The sequence below is a fragment of the Cherax quadricarinatus genome, chromosome 4 (genome assembly GCF_038502225.1).
Source record: "Cherax quadricarinatus isolate ZL_2023a chromosome 4, ASM3850222v1, whole genome shotgun sequence".
NCBI lineage: Eukaryota > Metazoa > Arthropoda > Malacostraca > Decapoda > Parastacidae > Cherax > Cherax quadricarinatus.
Genome location: NC_091295.1, coordinates 7,782,557 through 7,809,985, shown reverse-complemented (window position 1 = coordinate 7,809,985; position 27,429 = coordinate 7,782,557). Strand labels below are relative to the sequence as shown.

At 43.0% G+C, this 27,429-nt stretch overlaps 1 protein-coding gene across 1 annotated transcript in view; it reads right to left on the bottom strand.

Annotated features, from left to right (window-relative positions):
* LOC128684309 (uncharacterized) overlaps window positions 1-27,429 on the bottom strand; it is an 80,408-nt gene that overhangs the window by 9,763 nt on the left and 43,216 nt on the right. Inside the window, exon 2 of the mRNA XM_053770476.2 lies at window positions 16,707-16,796. Coding sequence (XP_053626451.1) covers window positions 16,707-16,796 — 90 coding nt within the window. The remainder of the gene's footprint in view (window positions 1-16,706; window positions 16,797-27,429) is intronic.

Below are 27,429 nucleotides of genomic sequence, written 5' to 3'. Positions count from 1 at the left end.
TGAGATCGCCTGTGGTCAACCACGTCGTAATTTGCTGAATGTCAAGGTGATGTCATAAGTCACATGTGTGATGACAATCCAGGAGTCACCTTGGCAACACAGGATCTAACACGCTAAGATATCATCAAGTTTTTTCTGTAAGACTTTGAAGATACTATGGGTGCTGGTACTCTCATGCTCTTTTTCCTGATGAGATTCCAAACCCTTTCGGATGCTGGGTCAGCTTCTAAGGTCACCGTGGTGGCACCTTATACAAAGCGACGCTGCTTCATGCACTGCGGTGGCGTCTTATACAACGAGTGGTTTATCATACATTGCGGTGGCGTCTTATACAACGAGTGGTTTATCATGCAATGCGGTGGCGTCTTATACAACGAGTGGTTTATCATGCAATGCGGTGGTGTCTTATACAACGAGTGGTTTATCATGCAATGCGGTGGTGTCTTATACAACGAGTGGTTTATCATGCAATGCGGTGGCGTCTTATACAACGAGTGGTTTATCATGCAATGCGGTGGTGTCTTATACAACGAGTGGTTTATCATGCAATGCGGTGGCGTCTTATACAACGAGTGGTTTATCATGCATTGCGATGGCGTCTTATACAACGAGTGGTTTATCATGCAATGCGGTGGCGTCTTATACAACGAGTGGTTTATCATACATTGCGGTGGCGTCTTATACAACGAGTGGTTTATCATACATTGCGGTGGCGTCTTATACAACGAGTGGTTTATCATACATTGCGGTGGCGTCTTATACAACGAGTGGTTTATCATGCAATGCGGTGGCGTCTTATACAACGAGTGGTTTATCATGCAATGCGGTGGTGTCTTATACAACGAGTGGTTTATCATGCAATGCGGTGGTGTCTTATACAACGAGTGGTTTATCATGCAATGCGGTGGCGTCTTATACAACGAGTGGTTTATCATGCAATGCGGTGGTGTCTTATACAACGAGTGGTTTATCATGCAATGCGGTGGTGTCTTATACAACGAGTGGTTTATCATGCAATGCGGTGGCGTCTTATACAACGAGTGGTTTATCATGCATTGCGTTGGCGTCTTATACAACGAGTGGTTTATCATGCAATGCGGTGGCGTCTTATACAACGAGTGGTTTATCATACATTGCGGTGGCGTCTTATACAACGAGTGGTTTATCATACATTGCGGTGGCGTCTTATACAACGAGTGGTTTATCATGCATTGCGGTGGCGTCTTATACAACGAGTGGTTTATCATACATTGCGGTGGCGTCTTATACAACGAGTGGTTTATCATGCATTGCGATGGCATCTTAAACAACGAGTGGTTTATCATGCAATGCGGTGGCGTCTTATACAACGAGTGGTTTATCATGCATTGCGATGGCGTCTTATACAACGAGTGGTTTATCATGCAATGCGGTGGCGTCTTATACAACGAGTGGTTTATCATGCATTGCGGTGGCGTCTTAAACAACGAGTGGTTTATCATGCATTGCGATGGCGTCTTATACAACGAGTGGTTTATCATTCATTGCGATGGCGTCTTATACAACGAGTGGTTTACCATGCAATGCGGTGACGTCTTAAACAACGAGTGGTTTATCATGCATTGCGATGGCGTCTTAAACAACGAGTGGTTTATCATGCAATGCGGTGGCGTCTTAAACAACGAGTGGTTTATCATGCATTGCGGTGGCGTCTTATACGAGTGGTTTATCATGCATTGCGATGGCGTCTTATACAACGAGTGGTTTATCATGCAATGCGGTGTTGCTCCCAACAGCGCTGTAGTAGTAGCACCTACAACGCGGTAGCACCTACAACGCGGTAGCACCTACAACGCGGTGGTACATCTTATAATGTCTGAGTATCTCCCACCGCACCTCAGTACTTCCACAACAGCCTTAATCCCTGCCTTTTATCAGCACTGTTTCCACATGGTTTTCACCTCACGTTAATTACCACCTAACAGCCAGATGCACCCCTCACGACTTTTGCGTGAGTGATTGGTGTGAGCGTGAACCCTGGAAGACTCAATCATCCTTGAAAGGTCCTCAGCGGACAGCCGAGCTAAAAAAAAAGGCGCTGATTAAGCTGAAAATTTTCAAGTAGGATTATGAGAATGTACATCATTGCTGATGACACTGTGCTCTTGGGAGATTCTGAAGAGAAGTTGCAGAGATTGGTGGATGAATTTGGTAGGATGTGCAAAAGAAGAAAATTAAAGGTGAATACAGGAAAGAGTAAGGTTATGAGGATAACAAAAAGATTAGGTGATGAAAGATTGGATATCAGATTGGAGGGAGAGAGTATGGAGGAGGTGAATGTATTCAGATATTTGGGAGTGGACGTGTCAGCGGATGGGTCTATGAAAGATGAGGTGAATCATAGAATTGATGAGGGAAAAAGAGTGAGTGGTGCACTTAGGAGTCTGTGGAGACAAAGAACTTTGTCCTTGGAGGCAAAGAGGGGAATGTATGAGAGTATAGTTTTACCAACGCTCTTATATGGGTGTGAAGCATGGGTGATGAATGTTGCAGCGAGGAGAAGGCTGGAGGCAGTGGAGATGTCATGTCTGAGGGCAATGTGTGGTGTGAATATAATGCAGAGAATTCGTAGTTTGGAAGTTAGGAGGAGGTGCGGGATTACCAAAACTGTTGTCCAGAGGGCTGAGGAAGGGTTGTTGAAGTGGTTCGGACATGTAGAGAAAATGGAGCGAAACAGAATGACTTCAAGAGTGTATCAGTCTGTAGTGGAAGGAAGGCGGGGTAGGGGTCGGCCTAGGAAAGGTTGGAGAGAGGGGGTAAAGGAGGTTTTGTGTGCGAGGGGCTTGGACTTCCAGCAGGTATGCGTGAGCGTGTTTGATAGGAGTGAATGGAGACAAATGGTTTTTAATACTTGACGTGCTGTTGGAGTGTGAGCAAAGTAACATTTATGAAGGGGTTCAGGGAAACCGGCAGGCCGGACTTGAGTCCTGGAGATGGGAAGTACAGTGCCTGCACTCTGAAGGAGGGGTGTTAATGTTGCAGTTTAAAAACTGTAGTGTAAAGCACCCTTCTGGCAAGACAGTGATGGAGTGAATGATGGTGAAAGTTTTTCTTTTTTGGGCCACCCTGCCTTGGTGGGAATCGGCCAGTGTGATAATAATAATAAAAAAAAACATCATTGTTCAGGGGAGAGAGAGAGAGAACAACAGCAACCTGATGGGAATGATAGGAATCATTACAATAATGGTACACAATTCCTACAAGATGAGGAATGAGACACCTGGGTATCTTTATTTCATATATACTCAGGTATTGTACATGTGTCTAATTCCTCATCAGTGATGATATTTAGAAGAGACGACAACATTTGTGTTAGGAATGATAGGAATGAAGATTAAGAATAGTAAAGTAAAAGGACACAAGTGCAACTAATGTGACATTTATTGTGGCAACGTTTCGCTCTCCAGGAGCTTTATCAAGCCATTACAAACAATACATGGACACAGAGGGTATATAAAGGCTCAGAGTGAGGTGAATACTAGTGAGGTACCATTTCGATGTTCACTAGTGGTAGTAGTAGTAGTAGTAGTAGTAATAGTGGTAGTGACAAAAGTAATACAATATGGTAGAGCAATTAATTCGTACATGAGTAAAAGGATATAAAAGCTATTACTTGGGTAACATAAAAATAGGTTGGACAAATATAAACTGGAATGAGGCAGCTTGTTTCAGTGTTCACTCTCTGTGCTTTGTGTAGTATAACAGGAGAGACTATGTGATGGCAGGGTTTACTGTTTTCAGGAGGATTCTTGCTAAGACTTCGGAGATGGTGAAGCTGCCGTTGTTTTGTTTAATTGTATTCGAAACAGCAATCAGTGCTGATTCAAGGCACTTGCGTGTGCGGAAATTAGTTTCTTTTATCACTAATTGGGCGTCTCTGAATTTCATAAGATGATTGGTGGAATTTCGGTGTTGTACACAGGCGTTGTTTAAGTTGTCGTTCCTACATGCGTATATGTGTTCATTGAGGCGGGTGTCGAGGTTTCTTGCTGTTTCACCTACGTAGATCTTGTCACAGCCTCCACAGGGTATAGTGTAAACTCCTGCGTTGACTGGTTCGTGGTGCTTGGGTATTGTCCTGGTTAGATCCTTTATTGAAGTGGTAGAAGCGATGGCGACTCTGGTGTTAGCTTGTGAAAGTACTTTTGAGACGTTTAGTGCAACCTGGCTGTTGGGAAGAATTATAACTTTGTTGGGAGCGGTGTTGGTGCGTGGAGAATTGATGATCTGAAGAGCTCTTTTCTTGCAGTCTTTGATGAAAAAAGAAGGAAATTGTAACTCAGTGAATGTTTGGTGAATGTAAGTACATTCCTCGTCGAGAAACTCAGGACTACAAATTCGGTATGCTCTTAGGAAAAACCCGATGATGATGCCTCTTTTGGTCTTGGCATCTTGACTGGAATAGAAGTGTGTGAGATCATTTTTATTGGTGGGTTTCCGATAAACTTGAAATCTTAGGTTGTTGTCTACTTTGTGAATGAGGACGTCGAGGAAAGGTAGCTTGTCATTGGACTCTTCTTCTAGTGTAAACTGAATCGCTGGTTCAACTGCGTTGAGCCTTGCCTGAAGATCCCGTACATCAAAACGTTTTGGAGTTATTACGAGGACATCGTCCACGTAACGTAACCAAGTGACGCTTGAAGGGATGATTTTGGCGAAGTGTTCGGACTCTAGGTGTTCCATGTATAAGTTGGCTAGGACGGCACTTATTGGGGACCCCATTCCCATGCCGTAGGTTTGTTTGTAGAGTTTGTTATTGAAGGAAAAACAGTTGAAGTTAACACAGAGTTCAATCAAGTCAACAAAATCTCCGGGAGGTAAAGGAAGATTAAGGTCCTGGTTGACTTTACGTCGTAGAACTTCGATGGCTTTTTTGGTAGGTACTTTTGTGAAGAGGGAAGTCACATCCAAACTGCTTAGTTTCTTGTTACGGATGGAGAGGTTACGGATGCGGTTGAGAAGGTCGCCTGAGTGTTTAAGATGAGCGGGGCTGATGGTCCCCAGAAGGCAGGAAAGATGTTTGGCAAGAACTCCGGCTAGTTTGTGTGGAGCACTGCCTATTCCTGACGTGATTGGTCTGAGAGGAATATTGTGTTTATGGGTCTTGGGTAAACCATACATGTGTGCTGGTTTAGGGTTGCTTGTCCAATGACAAGCTACCTTTCCTCGACGTCCTCATTCACAAAGTAGACAACAACCTAAGATTTCAAGTTTATCGGAAACCCACCAATAAAAATGATCTCACACACTTCTATTCCAGTCAAGATGCCAAGACCAAAAGAGGCATCATCATCGGGTTTTTCCTAAGAGCATACCGAATTTGTAGTCCTGAGTTTCTCGACGAGGAATGTACTTACATTCACCAAACATTCACTGAGTTACAATTTCCTTCTTTTTTCATCAAAGACTGCAAGAAAAGAGCTGTGCAAGAAAGGTATAAAATACCGACAATATGAAAGTTAAGACACATGTGCAACATCTGGATATCTTTATTGTAGTAGACGTTTCGCCATCCAGTGGCTTTATCAATACAGATTCTAGGACATAATAGGAAGACAGTAGAACTATATACAAAAGATGAGGTAATCAGTCCCAAGGCCGAGGGACTGATTACCTCATCTTTTGTATATAGTTCTACTGTCTTCCTATTATGTCCTAGAATCTGTATTGATAAAGCCACTGGATGGCGAAACGTCTACTACAATAAAGATATCCAGATGTTGCACATGTGTCTTAACTTTCAAGAAAAGAGCTCTTCAGATCATCAATTCTCCACGCACCAACACCGCTCCCAACAAAGTTATAATTCTTCCCAACAGCCAGGTTGCACTAAACGTCTCAAAAGTACTTTCACAAGCTAACACCAGAGTCGCCATCGCTTCTACCACTTCAATAAAGGATCTAACCAGGACAATACCCAAGCACCACGAACCAGTCAACGCAAGAGTTTACACTATACCCTGTGGAGGCTGTGACAAGATCTACGTAGGTGAAACAGCAAGAAACCTCGACACCCGCCTCAATGAACACATATACGCATGTTAGGTAAGACACATATGCAACAGTTAGACAACTTTATTCCGAAACGTTTCGCCTACACAGTAGGCTTCTTCAGTCGAATACAGAAAGTAGGCAGGAACAGTAGAGATGTGAAGACGATGTGGTTCAGTCCATCACTTAAAGTCGTAATTGAGGTTGTCAGTTCGGCTTGAGAAGTTCAGTTCCCATATCAGAACTATTCAAGATATCAAGACAGCGAGACCAAAATACCGTCCAGCTATGCAGGTAGTAGTAGTAGTAGTAGTAGTAGTAGTAGTAGTAGTGAGAGGTCACTGAGTAGAACATGTCCCTTCAAATTCAACACTTCTCACTTGAAAGCTTGTTCAAGGTAAGTTTTTCTGCAAGCCAAGACACACAAAGCTGTAGCAATTCGACAGTAAGATGAACATCAACAGTATTAATAGTTTAGTAAGACACATATGCAATAGTTAGATCAACTTCTATTCCGAAACGTTTCGCTCACACAGCAGGTTTCTTCAGTCGAATACAGAAAGTAGTGAACAGTAGAGATGTGAAGACGATGTAATCAGTTCATCACTCAGTCGTAGGTTGTCAGTTTTCGCACTGGAGAGCCCAGTTCCATAGTCAGGAATCATTCGAAGATCAGAAGCTAAAAGACTGAAATACCGCCGGAAGCAGGTGCAGGGCAGTAGCAGTAGTAGTAGCAGTGAGATCACGAGAAGTCAGCGTCCCTTCAAATTCAACACTTCCCTCACTGAAAGCTTGTCCAAATAAGATGTCATGCATGTAGTAGTTCGACAAGACGAACATCAAAATGGCATACAATACCGACAAGTCAGTTAGCACACATGCACAGCCAGATCATCTTGACCCGAAACGCTTCGCTCACACGCAGCTTCGTCGAATACAGAGCAGGCAGGAACAGTAGACGTGAAGACGATGTAGTTCATCACCTCAGCCAATTGAACAACCGGCCCGGAGTCTGTTCCACAGTCAGAACCGCCCGATCGCGACAGCGTCGTCGGCGAGAGGCGCAGGCAGCGCAGCCAGGCAGCAGTAGCAGCAGTGCAGCGGCGTCACTCACAGCTCATGTCCTCCAAACTGCAGTGTCTGACAAGATGAACATCAAAATGGTATACAATACCGACAGGTTGTTAGGTAAGACACATATGCAACAGTTAGACAACTTTATTCCGAAACGTTTCGCCTACACAGTAGGCTTCTTCAGTCGAATACAGAAAGTAGGCAGGAACAGTAGAGATGTGAAGACGATGTAATCAGTCCATCACCCTTAAAGTCGTAGAATTTGAGGTTGTCAGTCCCTCGGCCTGGAGAAGTTCAGTTCCATAGTCAGGAACCATCTGAAGATCAAGCGACAGTGCGGAGACTTAAATACTGTCGGAAGGAGAGGTGCAGGGTAGTAGTAGTAGTAGTAGTAGTACTACTACTACTACTACTACTACTAGGTCTCCCTCTATCCTACTTCTCACTTGAAAAGCTTGTTCAAGGTGTTTTCTGTACCAAGATGCCACGTGTTGCAGTGTCTGACAAGATGACAGTATTTAAGTCTCCGCACTGTCGCTTGATCTTCAGATAGTTCCTGACTATGGAACTGAACTTCTCCAGGCCGAGGGACTGACAACCTCAAATTCTACGACTTTAAGGGTGATGGACTGATTACATCGTCTTCACATCTCTACTGTTCCTGCCTACTTTCTGTATTCGACTGAAGAAGCCTACTGTGTAGGCGAAACGTTTCGGAATAAAGTTGTCTAACTGTTGCATATGTGTCTTACCTAACAACCTGTCGGTATTGTATACCATTTTGATGTTCATCTTGTCAGACACTGCAACACGTGGCATCTTGGTACAGAAAACACCTTGGACAAGCTTTTCAAGTGAGAAGGGTTGGATTTGAGAGGGACATGACCTCTCAGTTGCCTCTCACTACTACTACTACTACTACTACTACTACTACTACTACTACTACTACCCTGCACCTCTCCTTCCGACAGTATTTAAGTCTCCGCACTGTCGCTTGATCTTCAGATGGTTCCTGACTATGGAACTGAACTTCTCCAGGCCGAGGGACTGACAACCTCAAATTCTACGACTTTAAGGGTGATGGACTGATTACATCGTCTTCACATCTCTACTGTTCCTGCCTACTTTCTGTATTCGACTGAAGAAGCCTACTGTGTAGGCGAAACGTTTCGGAATAAAGTTGTCTAACTGTTGCATATGTGTCTTACCTAACAACCTGTCGGTATTGTATACCATTTTGATGTTCATCTTGTCAGACACTGCAACACGTGGCATCTTGGTACAGAAAACACCTTGGACAAGCTTTTCAAGTGAGAAGGGTTGGATTTGAGAGGGACATGACCTCTCAGTTGCCTCTCACTACTACTACTACTACTACTACTACTACTACTACTACTACTACCCTGCACCTCTCCTTCCGACAGTATTTAAGTCTCCGCACTGTCGCTTGATCTTCAGATGGTTCCTGACTATGGAACTGAACTTCTCCAGGCCGAGGGACTGACAACCTCAAATTCTACGACTTTAAGGGTGATGGACTGATTACATCGTCTTCACATCTCTACTGTTCCTGCCTACTTTCTGTATTCGACTGAAGAAGCCTACTGTGTAGGCGAAACGTTTCGGAATAAAGTTGTCTAACTGTTGCATATGTGTCTTACCTAACAACCTGTCGGTATTGTATACCATTTTGATGTTCATCTTGTCAGACACTGCAACACGTGGCATCTTGGTACAGAAAACACCTTGGACAAGCTTTTCAAGTGAGAAGGGTTGGATTTGAGTGGGACATGACCTCTCAGTTGCCTCTCACTACTACTACTACTACTACTACTACTACTACTACTACTACTACTACCCTGCACCTCTCCTTCCGACAGTATTTAAGTCTCCGCACTGTCGCTTGATCTTCAGATGGTTCCTGACTATGGAACTGAACTTCTCCAGGCCGAGGGACTGACAACCTCAAATTCTACGACTTTAAGGGTGATGGACTGATTACATCGTCTTCACATCTCTACTGTTCCTGCCTACTTTCTGTATTCGACTGAAGAAGCCTACTGTGTAGGCGAAACGTTTCGGAATAAAGTTGTCTAACTGTTGCATATGTGTCTTACCTAACAACCTGTCGGTATTGTATACCATTTTGATGTTCATCTTGTCAGACACTGCAACACGTGGCATCTTGGTACAGAAAACACCTTGGACAAGCTTTTCAAGTGAGAAGGGTTGGATTTGAGAGGGACATGACCTCTCAGTTGCCTCTCACTACTACTACTACTACTACTACTACTACTACTACTACTACTACTACTACCCTGCACCTCTCCTTCCGACAGTATTTAAGTCTCCGCACTGTCGCTTGATCTTCAGATGGTTCCTGACTATGGAACTGAACTTCTCCAGGCCGAGGGACTGACAACCTCAAATTCTACGACTTTAAGGGTGATGGACTGATTACATCGTCTTCACATCTCTACTGTTCCTGCCTACTTTCTGTATTCGACTGAAGAAGCCTACTGTGTAGGCGAAACGTTTCGGAATAAAGTTGTCTAACTGTTGCATATGTGTCTTACCTAACAACCTGTCGGTATTGTATACCATTTTGATGTTCATCTTGTCAGACACTGCAACACGTGGCATCTTGGTACAGAAAACACCTTGGACAAGCTTTTCAAGTGAGAAGGGTTGGATTTGAGAGGGACATGACCTCTCAGTTGCCTCACTCTACTACTACTACTACTACTACTACTACTACTACTACTACCCTGCACCTCTCCTTCCGACAGTATTTAAGTCTCCGCACTGTCGCTTGATCTTCAGATGGTTCCTGACTATGGAACTGAACTTCTCCAGGCCGAGGGACTGACAACCTCAAATTCTACGACTTTAAGGGTGATGGACTGATTACATCGTCTTCACATCTCTACTGTTCATGCCTACTTTCTGTATTCGACTGAAGAAGCCTACTGTGTAGGCGAAACGTTTCGGAATAAAGTTGTCTAACTGTTGCATATGTGTCTTACCTAACAACCTGTCGGTATTGTATACCATTTTGATGTTCATCTTGTCAGACACTGCAACACGTGGCATCTTGGTACAGAAAACACCTTGGACAAGCTTTTCAAGTGAGAAGGGTTGGATTTGAGAGGGACATGACCTCTCAGTTGCCTCTCACTACTACTACTACTACTACTACTACTACTACTACTACTACTACTACCCTGCACCTCTCCTTCCGACAGTATTTAAGTCTCCGCACTGTCGCTTGATCTTCAGATGGTTCCTGACTATGGAACTGAACTTCTCCAGGCCGAGGGACTGACAACCTCAAATTCTACGACTTTAAGGGTGATGGACTGATTACATCGTCTTCACATCTCTACTGTTCCTGCCTACTTTCTGTATTCGACTGAAGAAGCCTACTGTGTAGGCGAAACGTTTCGGAATAAAGTTGTCTAACTGTTGCATATGTGTCTTACCTAACAACCTGTCGGTATTGTATACCATTTTGATGTTCATCTTGTCAGACACTGCAACACGTGGCATCTTGGTACAGAAAACACCTTGGACAAGCTTTTCAAGTGAGAAGGGTTGGATTTGAGAGGGACATGACCTCTCAGTTGCCTACTACTACTACTACTACTACTACTACTACTACTACTACCCTGCACCTCTCCTTCCGACAGTATTTAAGTCTCCGCACTGTCGCTTGATCTTCAGATGGTTCCTGACTATGGAACTGAACTTCTCCAGGCCGAGGGACTGACAACCTCAAATTCTACGACTTTAAGGGTGATGGACTGATTACATCGTCTTCACATCTCTACTGTTCCTGCCTACTTTCTGTATTCGACTGAAGAAGCCTACTGTGTAGGCGAAACGTTTCGGAATAAAGTTGTCTAACTGTTGCATATGTGTCTTACCTAACAACCTGTCGGTATTGTATACCATTTTGATGTTCATCTTGTCAGACACTGCAACACGTGGCATCTTGGTACAGAAAACACCTTGGACAAGCTTTTCAAGTGAGAAGGGTTGGATTTGAGAGGGACATGACCTCTCAGTTGCCTCTCACTACTACTACACTACTACTACTACTACTACTACTACTACTACTACCCTGCACCTCTCCTTCCGACAGTATTTAAGTCTCCGCACTGTCGCTTGATCTTCAGATGGTTCCTGACTATGGAACTGAACTTCTCCAGGCCGAGGGACTGACAACCTCAAATTCTACGACTTTAAGGGTGATGGACTGATTACATCGTCTTCACATCTCTACTGTTCCTGCCTACTTTCTGTATTCGACTGAAGAAGCCTACTGTGTAGGCGAAACGTTTCGGAATAAAGTTGTCTAACTGTTGCATATGTGTCTTACCTAACAACCTGTCGGTATTGTATACCATTTTGATGTTCATCTTGTCAGACACTGCAACACGTGGCATCTTGGTACAGAAAACACCTTGGACAAGCTTTTCAAGTGAGAAGGGTTGGATTTGAGAGGGACATGACCTCTCAGTTGCCTCTCACTACTACTACTACTACTACTACTACTACTACTACTACTACTACTACCCTGCACCTCTCCTTCCGACAGTATTTAAGTCTCCGCACTGTCGCTTGATCTTCAGATGGTTCCTGACTATGGAACTGAACTTCTCCAGGCCGAGGGACTGACAACCTCAAATTCTACGACTTTAAGGGTGATGGACTGATTACATCGTCTTCACATCTCTACTGTTCCTGCCTACTTTCTGTATTCGACTGAAGAAGCCTACTGTGTAGGCGAAACGTTTCGGAATAAAGTTGTCTAACTGTTGCATATGTGTCTTACCTAACAACCTGTCGGTATTGTATACCATTTTGATGTTCATCTTGTCAGACACTGCAACACGTGGCATCTTGGTACAGAAAACACCTTGGACAAGCTTTTCAAGTGAGAAGGGTTGGATTTGAGAGGGACATGACCTCTCAGTTGCCTCTCACTACTACTACTACTACTACTACTACTACTACTACTACTACTACCCTGCACCTCTCCTTCCGACAGTATTTAAGTCTCCGCACTGTCGCTTGATCTTCAGATGGTTCCTGACTATGGAACTGAACTTCTCCAGGCCGAGGGACTGACAACCTCAAATTCTACGACTTTAAGGGTGATGGACTGATTACATCGTCTTCACATCTCTACTGTTCCTGCCTACTTTCTGTATTCGACTGAAGAAGCCTACTGTGTAGGCGAAACGTTTCGGAATAAAGTTGTCTAACTGTTGCATATGTGTCTTACCTAACAACCTGTCGGTATTGTATACCATTTTGATGTTCATCTTGTCAGACACTGCAACACGTGGCATCTTGGTACAGAAAACACCTTGGACAAGCTTTTCAAGTGAGAAGGGTTGGATTTGAGAGGGACATGACCTCTCAGTTGCCTCTCACTACTACTACTACTACTACTACTACTACTACTACCCTGCACCTCTCCTTCCGACAGTATTTAAGTCTCCGCACTGTCGCTTGATCTTCAGATGGTTCCTGACTATGGAACTGAACTTCTCCAGGCCGAGGGACTGACAACCTCAAATTCTACGACTTTAAGGGTGATGGACTGATTACATCGTCTTCACATCTCTACTGTTCCTGCCTACTTTCTGTATTCGACTGAAGAAGCCTACTGTGTAGGCGAAACGTTTCGGAATAAAGTTGTCTAACTGTTGCATATGTGTCTTACCTAACAACATGTCGGTATTGTATACCATTTTGATGTTCATTCCAGTTTATATTTGTCCAACCTATTTTTATGTTACCCAAGTAATAGCTTTTATATCCTTTTACTCATGTACGAATTAATTGCTCTACCATATTGTATTACTTTTGTCACTACCACTATTACTACTACTACTACTACTACTACTACCACTAGTGAACATCGAAATGGTACCTCACTAGTATTCACCTCACTCTGAGCCTTTATATACCCTCTGTGTCCATGTATTGTTTGTAATGGCTTGATAAAGCTCCTGGAGAGCGAAACGTTGCCACAATAAATGTCACATTAGTTGCACTTGTGTCCTTTTACTTTACATATTGTCGGTAATTCTACCAACTTTATTACATTAAGAATAGTGAAGGAGGAGGTAGGCAGATAACGAAGAGTGTATCTTGTAGTGCTAAAGAAAAGTGGTGTGTGGAGTGTGAGTATCTTCTGGTGCTGCAGGAAGGAAATAATCGTTATGAAAGTAGGACATAGAGAACAAATGAAACTAAATGTGTTTGTCTTGTTAGGAACTCAGGTGTTAGAGAATGATGACGTGAGTGAGCTATTCCGAGGCAGAGACAAGCGACATCTTGGTACTATGTCAGGTAACTGCAATAACTCAATTTTCCATGAAAAATTAAATACCAGATATTTACAGCTGAGAGATTCTATGGCAAACTTGGCAGTTCAACTGAAGAGACGTTGCTAAATTTACTCAGACTATAAAGCTATTGATGTCAGGGGGAGAGAGTTGACGTGTGAAGAGACTGGACAAATATATGAGTGGGAGGGGCTGGGTTTGATTGGTGTCAAGGGGTACGGGAGTTATTTCTTGAGTAGCTTTAGGTAGATGTCGTTTTGATAAGGACCTGCCTCGTATGGGCCAGTAGGCCTTCTGCAGTGTTCCTCCTTTCTTATGTTCTTATGTTCTTATGAAAAGACTTGTAATGATGTTTGGTTGTTCAAGAGACAGACATGAGAAATGGAGGTTGCAGGAATATAATGGAATAGACTGTTACAAAAAAATATTTTAGAATGGATGAGTGTTAGGGGGAAAACCAAGAATGGAAAAGTGTTAGGGGGAAAAATCAAGAATGGAAGAGATTGGGGTAAAAAAATTAGAATGGAAGAGACTGATAAGAAAAATCTAATAAAGTTGGTAGAATTACCGACAATATGTAAAGTAAAAGGACACAAGTGCATCTAATGTGACATTTATTGTGGCAACGTTTCGCTCTCCAGGAGCTTTATCAAGCCATTACCAATGGCTTGATAAAGCTCCTGGAGAGCGAAACGTTGCCACAATAAATGTCACATTAGTTGCACTTGTGTCCTTTTACTTTACAAGAAAAATCTAGAATGAAAGAACATAAGAACATAAGAAAGGAGAAACACTGCAGGAGGCCTGTTGGCCCATACTAGGCAGGTCCTTTACAATTCATCCCACTAACAAACATTTGACCAACCCAATTTTCAATGCCACCCAAGAAACAAGCTCCGATGTGCAAGTCCCACTCAAATCCAACCCCTCCCACTCATGTACTTATCCAACCTAAATTTGAAACTACCCAAAGTCCTAGCCTCAATAACCCAACTAGGTAGACTGTTCCACTCATCAACTACCCTATTTCCAAACCAATACTTTCCTATGTCCTTTCTAAATCTAAACTTATCTAATTTAAATCCATTACTGCGGGTTCTCTCTTGGAGAGATATCCTCAAGACCTTGTTAATATCCCCTTTATTAATACCTATCTTCCACTTATACACTTCGATCAGGTCTCCCCTCATTCTTCGTCTAACAAGTGAATGTAACTTAAGAGTCTTCAATCTTTCTTCATAAGGAAGATTTCTAATGCTATGTATTAATTTAGTCATCCTACGCTGAATGTTTTCTAACGAATTTATGTCCATTCTGTAATATGGAGACCAGAATTGAGCTGCATAATCTAGGTGAGGCCTTACTAATGATTTATAAAGCTGCAGTATGACCTCTGGACTTCTGTTGCTTACACTTCTTGATATAAATCCCAGTAATCTATTTGCCTTATTACGTACGCTTAGGCATTGCTGTCTTGGTTTAAGGTTGCTGCTTACCATAACCCCCAAGTCCTTTTCGCAATCTGTATGGCTAAGTTCTACATTATTTAACTTATAAGTGCTAGGGTTATGGACACTCCCGAGCTTCAGAACCTTGCATTTATCTACATTGAACTGCATCTGCCACTTTTCTGACCAAGAGTAGAGTTTGTCTAAATCCTCCTGAAGTTCCCTAACATCTACGTTTGAATCAATTATCCTACCTATCTTCGTGTCATCGGCGAATTTGCTCATATCACTAGCAATTCCTTCATCAAGATCATTGATATATATTATAAACAACAACGGGCCCAAGACTGATCCCTGTGGAACGCCACTTGTTACTGATCCCCACTCTGATTTAACCCCATTTATGGACACTCTCTGCTTCCTGTCTGTGAGCCATGACTCGATCCACGAGAGCACCCTTCCCCCAATGCCATGAGCTGCTACTTTCTTCAACAGTCTTTGGTGCGGAACTCTATCAAATGCCTTACTAAAATCTAAGTAAACAATATCAAATTCTTTATCGTGGTCAACAGCCTCAAAAGCTTTACTGAAGAAAGTTAATAAATTAGTTAGACAAGACCGGCCTCTTGTGAATCCATGCTGAGTATCATTAATCAAGCTATGCTTATCGAGATGGCTTCTTATAATCTCAGCTATAATTGACTCTAGCAACTTGCCTACAATTGAGGTCAGGCTTATTGGGCGGTAATTTGACGGTAACGACTTGTCCCCTGTTTTAAAAATAGGAATTACATTAGCCATCTTCCACATATCAGACACTACACCTGTTTGAAGAGATAAATTAAAAATATTAGTTAATGGTTCACAGACTTCCATTTTGCATTCCTTAAGAACCCTTGAAAAAACCTCATCAGGACCCGGTGACTTATTTTGCTTCAGTCGGTCTATCTGCTTCACAACCATTTCACTAGTGACTATGATGTTACATAATTTATCTTCTTCTGGCCCACTATAAAAATTAGGTAGGAGACGAGTAAGAAAAATTTGAAGAGAATAATATAAGAGGGAAGAACCTGTGTTTAGAGCAGACACAGTCTTATACAGTGGAAGTAATATACAAACTAAAAGAATTAAGGGCACGTGTGTGCTCAGAAATATTAATAATAACACTTAGGAAACAGTAGATGAATGTTGATACCATCAAGTATAAAAAGGCACAATACCCTGACTGGAACAATATACACACAAAAAAAAAAACTCGCACATAGGCTAAAGAAACTTAGGACGACGTTTCGGTGTGACTAGTTAGTGGTCCAAGTCGGTTCGAAACGTTGTCACTAGTTTGTTTCTCCTGTGTGCGGGTTGTTTGTATAATGTTGATACCTTCAGGATGCTGAGTGACATGTCAGAGGGCATAAACAAGGGAGACATTAATAAAGTACTGAGGGTGTCGAACCAGGTAAGAACCAGGAATAATGGATTTAAGTTGGATAAATTTAGATTTAGAAAGGACATAGGTAAGTACTTCAAATTACCGTCCAATAAGCCTGACATCTATAGTGGGCAAGTTATTAGAATATGTGGGAAATTATTAGGGTGTGCTATGCTAGGGAGAATTGTAAGATATCTGATAATATATTATAACAGGCAAGGCAAGTACTGAAATGTTATCCGAATTTTTATTCTAAACGAGGCAGTGTGAACATGCGAAGGCACTGACCCGCTAGGTGGCACTGACCTGCTAGGTGGCACTGAAATGCTGAGTGACACTGACCTAGGAGATGGCACTAACCTGCGAGGTTGCAGGGGTAATGCAGGCAGCGAGGGCCACCAAGGTGAGGAGGAGTGCCTTAACACAGGTGGCATCCACGTGGCAAGGCATCTGTAAACAAAGGCACTGTGTTACCCAGGAAGGCCAGGTATGGTACTTAGTACCCATCTCAGGTATGGTACCTAGTACCCATCTCAGGTATGGTACCTAGTACCCATCTCAGGTATGGTACTTAGTACTCATCTCATGTATGGTACCTAATACCCATCTCAGGTATGGTACCTAGTATTCATCTCAGGTATGGTACCTAGTACCCATCTCAGGTATGGTACCTAGTACCTATCTTAGGTATGGTACCTAGTACCCATCTCAGGCATGGTACCTAGTATCCATCTTAGGTATGGTACCTAGTACCTGTCTCAGGTATGGTACCTAGTACCTATGTGATAAATAGTTTGAAAACCGACAAGATGAAGATTGAGACACTTATGCAACATATGGGAATCTTTATTAAGGAAAGGTTTCGCCACACAGTGGCTTCATCAGTCCAATACAAAACAGAAAGGTGTAAGACGCTGCAACATCATGGGATCTTGATACAAGGAATTCTTCAACACTTGTCCAACACATATGCAACAGTTAGGTATCTTTATTTTGAAACGTTTCGCCTACACAGTAGGCTTCTTCAGTCGAGTACAGAAAAGTTGATAGAAGCAGAAGATACTTGGAGACGATGTAATCAGTCCATCACCCTTAAAGTTTTGAGGTGGTCAGTCCCTCAGTCTGGAGAAGAGCATTGTTCCGTTGTCTGAAACAATATGAAGTTGAAGTGACAAGAATCGGGCCTTATATAGTGCCAGGAGGTGAGACGTAGGTTGATTTGGGAGGGCAGGTCCTTCTCAAACCCAGCCGTTCTCACTAGTAGAGGTTGTCGAAGTAGATGCTCTGTACCAAGATACCCTTGTGTTGCAGTGTCTGACAGAATGAACATTAAAATGGTATAAAATACCGACAGATTGTTAGGTAAGACACATATGCAACAGTTAGGTATCTTTATTTTGAAACGTTTCGCCTACACAGTAGGCTTCTTCAGTCGAGTACAGAAAAGTTGATAGAAGCAGAAGATACTTGTCTCCAAGTATCTTCTGCTTCTATCAACTTTTCTGTACTCGACTGAAGAAGCCTACTGTGTAGGCGAAACGTTTCAAAATAAAGATACCTAACTGTTGCATATGTGTCTTACCTAACAATCTGTCGGTATTTTATACCATTTTAATGTTCACTTGTCCAACCTTTGGACGAAGACCTACTTACACTAGTGGATGGTTCCACTGTGATCCCGCCTCCTCCTGCTTCCACTCACCTGACTACAGTACATAAGCCACTTCTCCGGCCATGTGCTGTACTTTCTATAAGACTGATGGACTGAACACATCGATTCCAGACTGAGGGACTGATTACTTCAAACTACAGTACTCTTCTTACCCCTTTGTTTTGTATTGGACTGATGAAGTCACTGTGTGGCGAAACGTTTCCTTAATAAAGAGTCCCATATGTTGCATAAGTGCCTCAGTCTTCATCTAGTACCTATGTCAGGTATGATATCTAGTACCCATCTCAGGTATGGTACATAGCACCCATCTCAGATATGGTACCTAGTACCCATCTCAGGTATGGTACCTAGTACTCATTTCAGGTATAGTACCTAGTACCATCTCAGGTATGGTACCTAGTACTCATTTCAGGCATGGTACCTGGTACCCCTCTCAGGTATGATACCTAGCACCCATCTCAGATATAGTACCTAGTTCCCATCTCAGGTATGGTACCTGGTACCCATCTCAGGTATGGTACCTGGTACCCTCTCAGGTATGGTACCTAGTACCATCTCAGGTATGGTACCTGGTACCCATCTCAGGTATGGTACCTAGTACCATCTCAGGTATGGTACCTAATACTCATTTCACGCATGGTACCTGGTACCCATCTCAGGTATGATACCTAGTACCCATCTCAGATATGGTACCTAGTTCCCATCTCAAGTATGGTACCTGGTACCCATCTCTGGTATGATACCTAGTACTCATCTCAGGTATGGTACCTGGTGCCCATCTCAGGTATGGTACCTGGTACCCATCTCAGGTATGGTACCTGGTGCCCATCTCAGGTATGGTACCTGGTACCCATCTCAGGTATGGTACCTGGTACCCATCTCAGGTATGGTACCTGGTGCCCATCTCAGGTATGGTACCTGGTGCCCACCTTAGGTATGGTACCTGGTGCCCATCTCAGGTATGGTACCTGGCACCCATCTTAGGTATGGTACCTGGTGCCCATCTCAGGTATGGTACCTGGCACCCATCTTAGGTATGGTACCTGGTGCCCATCTCAGGTATGGTACCTGGCACCCATCTTAGGTATGGTACCTGGTGCCCATCTCAGGTATGGTACCTGGCACCCATCTTAGGTATGGTACCTGGCACCCATCTTAGGTATGGTACCTGGCACCCATCTTAGGTATGGTACCTGGCACGCATCTCGGGTGTGGCACAGTGTACCCAGAACAGAATGTAATCTTTCCTTCTATTATCTAGTTTCCACTTTTTATTTAAGGGTGTTCGTAGTCTACTTTAAGTATACAGCAATTTTCATTATATCTGTGCACCCTTCACTTAAGTGTGACACGAGGATCTTGAAGAGGCTTGAGAGTGCTACCTGAGCCGTTGGTTTATTGTGCACCTGCAGCTCATGCTGTGAACGTTACTCAATAAACCGGATTACAGGGCACTGAACAGTGTTACAGTTTAAAAGATATTACAGTCATTTTTCCACACTGCTATTCATTTATAGGGTTAATCTGCGCACCAAGTTAGGTAGAAACAATCCCGAGAAAATACAAGTAAGTTAGTATTACCACTGGCAACATTGGTGCTATCATCGTGATGATTGTTATGTAGGGATGGGCGATGCTACAAAATATTGACACTTGTGAAATAAAACGAATGATATCTTCAGTTTTGAAGAAACATCGTGATTTCGTGGTCACTGGTCAATTTAGTGAAAAATTAACCATATTTAAAAAAATGTATTTGCCTCTGGAGGGAAAGAGGATTAAGGCCCCTTAGTCTTCCCTGTGGATGCGGCGCTGTGCTTCAGTTGATATTCCTGCTGATAGACGACCAAACACTTATGTCCCGGGTAACTGTTGCTTGTCTGTTGGGACCACCTATTTGGAATATACCCACAGACAAGGCTTCAGGAAAGATCACTGTGAGATAGGCGTCTGCTATTGCTCACACTCGATACAGAAGCCTTCATGTCAGCAAACCCAGTCATACTCGCCAACACTGTTAATGCTGAATTGCAGACAATATCTACCTGGATGATGACTAATAAGCTTACTTTCAATACTGACAAAACCTATTTCATTCAGTTTGGAGACGGAGCCACAAATGTTCCACTTAACATAACGCTAAACGGATCACCCATCACAAGACTCACAGAGGGAAAATTAATTGGAATCCACCTTGACAGTAGCCTCAAATTCCAGACACATATACAACACATTTACAAGAAAATCTCTAAGACAGTAGGCATACTATCAAAGATACTGTACTATGTTCCACAATCAGCTCTCCTGGCACTGTATCATTCACTCATCTACCCTTATCTCACATATGGAATTTGTGCATAGGGATCAACAACATTAAATCACCTAAAACCACTAATAACCTAGCAAAAGGCAGCAGTCAGAATGATAACAAATTCCCACTCCAGACATCATACTCCACCAATATTCAGAAGTCTAAATCTGCTCACCATGAACAACATCCATTCTTATTCATGTGCCTACTACATACATAGAACACCACACTCAAACATAAACCCTCCACTCAAACTTCTCCTCACCAACCTTAACAGGACACACGACCATAACACAAGACATAGATCACTTTTTGATATACCTCGTGTCCATATCACACTGTGTAAAAACTCTATGCACATAAAGGGCCCCAAAATTTGGAATTCATTACCAGTAAATATTAAAGTAACCCGGTCAGAACATCATTTTAAGACTTCTCAAAAACCATCTACTCACCTTAAACTAAATACTCAATACTTAAATTTGCCAAAAGATCTCCCAATTACCTAAATCTTAACACTTCAAAATTTACATACCCAAAGTTCATACATTACTTAATACTACTAGATTGTATTATAAATACCTGCCCTAAACTATACTGCCTTACACCTAATTGTAGTATTCTCATACTGTAAACTACTTTCACCAACGCTCAATATTATATTCCCATAATATAATATAAATATTTACTATTGATATACACAACCTACAAAATACTCTCAACTTGTCCCAATGTAATATCCCCAGATTGTAATTTGAGTAAACTTACTGTCTGCTATAAATAAAAACGGATGTATAATTTAAACAAACTATGATCAATTTCTCTAGTATTAAGTTGTCTGTAAGACATTAAATTAAGTCCGCCCTTAATGCCATGGCATGTATTGTATTGTATCTGACCTGTTGGTGCCAGTCACCCAGCATGCCAGAGTCCAATACCGTGTGTTTGTGCCCTGTACCCAGGGCACAAGGCGCTCTGTCTTGACAGTGGAAGGTGGGTTAAGTTGACGTTTCTGTGGCTTGCCATGGCAACAGCGACTGTGGTTGATGTTCCTATAGCTTGCCAGGGTAGCAGCTGGCTTACCTAGCGACGTGCTAAGGTGTCAAGGCGGGTCAGGTGTGGAGGCCACACGGGGTCACGCAAGCGGAAGGATGAGCATCGAAGCGACAATATCACAGCATCACGAAGATCAATATCATGAGATGAAAAATGTCGACTTCCTGAGGATAAAAGTCTACCCACGTCACCAAAGGTCAGCCTCACTAAAGGTCAACCTCAGTAGAGATCAACTTCACTACAGGTCAACCTCACTACAGGTCAACCTCACTACAGGTCAACCTTAGTACAGGTTAACCTCACTACAGATCACCCTCACTACAGGTCAACTTTACCACAGGTCAACCTAGTTACAGGTCTACGTTTCTACAGGTCAACACTGGTTGATAAAGAAAGTTGAGGAATGTTTGCAGGTGGAGTGACGTTGAAGGTAGTCTGCCACAGCGGGTTGATGAAGCAATAAGAAGGCAACAGCCTCGCCAGCTTCATTGAAAACGTCAAACTAGAATGACCTCTGAGTGTGTAGCTCCGTGGGCGGTGTTGTCCACCTGGATACAGCACTGTGGGCGGCCTAGCCCACTCAGGTGAAGCTCTGAGGGCGGCACTGTCCACTCAGGCGAGTGTGAATCTTGTTCTACTGGAAGACAGAGTTACTGTGGTGGTGGTAGTGATGGTGTTCTGGTGGTGGGTAGTAGATGGTGGTGATGTTAATGGTGGTGGTCGTCTTGAAGTTCGAGCTGAACGAAAATGTATAAGTAGAGGGGGTTATTTAGGTTGAAATAGTTGCCTCACGGCTGGTTGGATTTTCTTCATTTAGTTGTCATCGTCTGCCCAGGTGGATGAACAGTCTCACTTAACTGAACTATTAAGACTCAGGAATAAGTTCGCCTTAGTCCAGCAGATAATGGAACCGACCATTATACATTTTATTAATTCAAATTGCATTTATTGGGATATGAGAAATGTTTACAGAATTATTTGCAGAGTTGCAAATACGTGGGCATGATGACGGGTATTCCTTGGTTAGCTTTCAAAATAGGTTGAACAAATGTGAAGGTGAGGTTGGATTTGAGTAAAAGCTGCTTGGTGTGGGCTAGTATGCCTTCTACAGTGTAACTTTATCGCTTATATGTGTGTATGTGTAATAAGGCATTCAATGCAATGTTTGATGTAGCACTAGTAAGGAAGTTATCACTAGGCAGAGCAAATATACTGAGAGATGAAGCAGTGATCTTGGCCACATTATACGTGAGATTAGCGCCGTGAGGTGCCCACACCCACCCACCATCCATATTACGGTGTGTGTGTGTGTGTGTGTTTGATCATTGAGGGTGGCGGTGGTGGTAAAGCAGGTGTAGTAATGGTGGTGCAACAGCTACACCACCACCGGACCATCAATATTTCTCCCTGAGCGAACTGCCTGAGGCCGTGTCCCAGGGGACCTACAACCCAAGTGTTGACAAGCGTTAGAAAGTATCTTGTGGTTAGCAGAGGAGGGAAGAAAACAAACACAGGAAGGGACGTGAGAAGACAAAGAACAAGACAAATTTCGGCCGGCTTAGCGTTAAAGAATAACAGCGTTACAAAAGTGGGTTTGATGTTTTAATTTATTAAGAGTGCGGGTATGGTGGTGCTGGTTCAATCTTTTATCCACTGAGTTTCCCCTTCCTCTGTTCACTCAGGATGTTGGTTCTACATGCTGAGGCATATCACACCTGCACAAGATTCATCATAAGAGCCTCTGACACCTGCACGAAACCTTCAATCAATACACCACACCTGCAGGGGACCGTCAGTCAACCCACCACACCTGCAGGGGACCGTCAGTCAACCCACCACACCTGCAGGGGACCGTCAGCCAACACCACCAATGCTCAACACACACACAAGACCCACAGTCAGCCCACCATTTCATTACATCCACACGTGCCCTTCCCAGCCCACTTTGATCCCTGGCCCAGCCCACACCTCGCCGCAGACTCATGTCTTGCCAGAAGATATAATCATAAATATTTAAGTTCTGGGAATGTCTCGAGTAAAGGTGGGAGAGCAGGAGTGTGTTGTTTATTAATGTTTTCTTGCAAAATGATAAGCTAGGAGGCATTTTCACCACTTAATATTTGACGGTACTTGCCGGGTCTTGCTTGCTGGAGGTTGAGTTATTGCTTTTAAACCACCAAATTGATCTTACAACTCGACAGTCGTAGTTGATCTAGTCTCTTGGGTTCTATCTTTTTTTTTTTTTTTAACTTTTAAGGGGCTCTGGTGGCCTGGTGGTTAACGCTCTCGCTTCACACGACGAGGGCCTGGGTTCGATTCCCAGCCAGAGTAGAAACATTGGACGTGTTTCTTTCCACCTGTTGTCTATGTTCCCCATCAGTAAAATGGGTACCTGGGTGTTAGTCGACTGGTGTGGGTCGCATCCTGGGACACTGACCTAAGGAGGCCTGGTCACAGACCGGGCCGCGGGGGCGTTGACCCCTGGAACTCTCTCCAGATAAACTCCAGAGTCTCATTTCGCTCACTGAAGGACTGGGGCTCGATCCCCAGCACGAGTGGAAAAGCTAGGCATGTTTCTTTGCACCTGCTGTTCTTGTTCACCTAGCGGTAAATAGGTATCCGGGTGTTAGTTGATTGTTGTAGGTCGCATCCTGGGAAACAAGATTGAAGGAGCCCTAATGGAAATAAGAGTGTGATTACATTCTTACTTTTTATACTAAGCTTCCACTGAAGAAGTGTTTGCCCACAGCACTGTGGTTCATCAGGATGTTCATATTTACTTCTTATTCTGGTCCCTCTCACATCAGATTGTGCATTCTGTTGATACCTTCAAATACAGTAAGTAACTTGTCAGTCGTTGTCACAAAATCCCTAACCCTGTCGTTCTTTGTAACGATGGGTTTAGTTCCTTTAGTCTTGTCTCATACTTCATGCTCTCACTCCTACGATCAGTCTAGCTGCTAACCTTTAGACATCAATATTTATATGTGATTGATTTGGTGTGGGTTCCATACTGCGTGTCGTTCGTGGTACAGTGTCTGGCACAAGGACTTGCTAGGTTCCTGGGGGCAGTTCCAGTACTTGCCAGGCCAATATAAGCCACTGATGTAATAGTGGTAATATCCGCCTCTGGTGTGATGTCTAACAGTAAGTCCTCTACTCTTTTTTCAACACCTGAAGTTGTGTGAAACGCTGGAGACTTGATCCTCCGTCAGTGGGTTGAATCTTTAATTAGTTGGAGAATAGGTTTCAGCCTTTACTACCTTTTTTTGTAATCCATAGGCTTAAAATCCCATTAACTACTCATCGTAACTACGTAGATACAAGAAAAATCTTCTCATTCTAGTCATAATATTTTTCTTTTATTGAGTAAAGTGACAATAAAACAAATCTTGAATATTTTCGTATTTGTTGCATTATTCCATATCTTCATATCTCTCACACTTAAGGGAAAACTCAGTAAGTGTGACGGGACCAAGACTTCAAAATCCTCCCTTCATATATATGAACAAAAAAGGGGATTACCAACAGACCCCTAACTGTTCCTCAAGTCAGTTCCTGATCAGAAGGGCGTTGGACTTCGTGCGGCTAGCACAAACAGCATGGGTGATCAGGCCATCCACTAGGAGACCTGGTCTGAGACCAGGCCTCCTAGTGGATGGGGCGCTGACCCTCAGAACACTCCAGGTAGACATCATGTAGATGAACCACACCTGGGTCAGTACTCTTCACGTTGGTGTACACCTGTACACTAATATCAAGAATGATCTAATCTCTAAAATATGGATTAAAGTACACTCTAACTAATACACATACACCTTTGTATATCAGCCATTTTGAAGAAGAATTTAATTCCAATCGCCTAGTAATATCTCAGTCAAATTATCTAGTGTATACACTTGTCAGTGTGCATGCACTATGAGAAGTACACTTCTCGGTGTATACATATATACCCTGCACTGTATCCACTGTCAGACAGTAATTAAAGACTAAGACATATGTGCAACACCTGGGTAGCTTTCCTGCAGGTGTTGCACAAGCGTCTTATTCATCATCTCGGTATTGTATACATTTAATTTAATGATGAAGAAATTGAGAAAAAAAGTAAATGAGAAAAGTAAGGAATTCGTTAGATATCCTCCACATTCATTTATTATTACAGCGAACTATGATATTTTCGAATTGTGGAGAAATAAATGACGGATACAGTATCATTTTTAATCAGTTAATATTTTTTTCCATTCCTCTAACCCCCTCCCCTCATCTCATTCTCTAAAACATATAAGGCTACAGCCCATGTCCATTCCCGCTTCCATTTCATTACCTCTTTCCCACCCATTTCCCCTTTCTCTCTGTTTATTCTCGTGAAGAGGTAAACGTGTGTTGGACACATGAGTAGAGGCTCGATCCACCGAAAATCGCGAGACAGATGAGCTAGTGAACTGCACTCAACAAGTTGTTATGAGAGTGAGAAGGGAAGGCTGGAATGCTTTAAGAAATGATTTTAGAATTTCATATAGCACATAAGATCTCCCCCCCTCTGTGTTCCTAGTCCTGCGAGCCTAATGTGTGGTACTCTGAGCTCTCCCTCTCATTGCTCCTAGAAAGGCGAGCCTAGTGTATAGTATACTGATCTCTCCTCAGTGTTCCTAGTCAAGCGTACACACTAGAGTTCATAGTCTTGAGAATCTACTGTACCTTGTACCAACACTATTGTCGGCTGGCAGTAGTTTTTCCTTCTCTGTATGTCCCATTGAGTACAATAAGGTAGCAGATGATTCTGGTTGTTAGTGGACGGCGGACACATCCTCCACTACTCCTTGTACTGACTCACCTACGTAGGTTTAGCCTTTCACATAAATAATTGGAAATAAAATGTAGATTCCATTCCCTAGTGCTTACGCGTCCATGTCCTGCTCTCAAAGGTCACTGACGGACTATCACACGACCTTCATACTCCCCTGTTAGTTTTAGTTGTGCCGCCTCAGCTGCTAATTTGTTGTATACCTCATGCATAACCTGTGAGCGATAGCGTAAAGAAAAAAAAGGATAACAAAGGTCACAAAGTATCTTTCCCAGATCCCACTGTGCATATTAGATGTCTCACTGTCACATCCCATCCATGACGACCCATGATCAAGATACCCAGCATCCCACCCCATGCAGAGCGACCCATGATCAGGGTCCGCCATGATACTAGCGACATCATCTCCCGCTTCATAATATGAAAAATCAAGATTAAAAATAAGCATTAAAAAGGAAAGCAATTTAAATAGACATTATTAGTAGCAAAGTATATAGCTATTAAGCTCGTAGGTAATTTCCCGCTAGAGTGGTTGCAATATTGACGGAGTAATTGGTGATTGCACCTTCAATATTGGTGGTTTATTGCCTCCTCCTCCTCCTCCTCACCCTCCCCCACCCCCTCCCCCTCGCTTCCACCACACATCTATACACTTTCACAAATACAACAGCAAAGACGTATTCTTTTACAAATGATATTCAGGAGTGTTGAACCAGTGAGGATCATTCAGGGTTTTCCTGAATCAGTGATTTACAGAGAAGCAAAATTGTTTATCAGGGGTATTTCTCAGTTTGATTTTCAGCGGAATTTCTAAATATTCCAAATATTAAAAAAAAAATACACGAAAAGTCCATATTATTATAATAATAATCAAAGAGGAGCGCTAAACCCGTAGGATTATGTAGCCCCCTGTGGTGGGGGGATGTGGACAGTATTCAGGCTTAATTCAGGGAACCGGAGCACAGATCCAATTCCCTAGATCAAGAATCAAGAGCCTCTCACCAGCGTGAAGGAACCTTCCTTGAGTTTACCTGGAGAGGGTTTCGGGAGTCAACGCCCCCCCAGCCCGATCTGAGACCAGGCCTCATGGTGGATCAGGGTCTGATCAACCAGGCTGTTACTGCTGGCCACACGCAAGCTGACGTACGAACCACAGCCCGGTTGGTCAGGTACTGACTTTAAGTGCCTGTCCAGTGCCTTCTTGAAGACAGCCAGGGGTCTATTGGTAATCCACCTTATG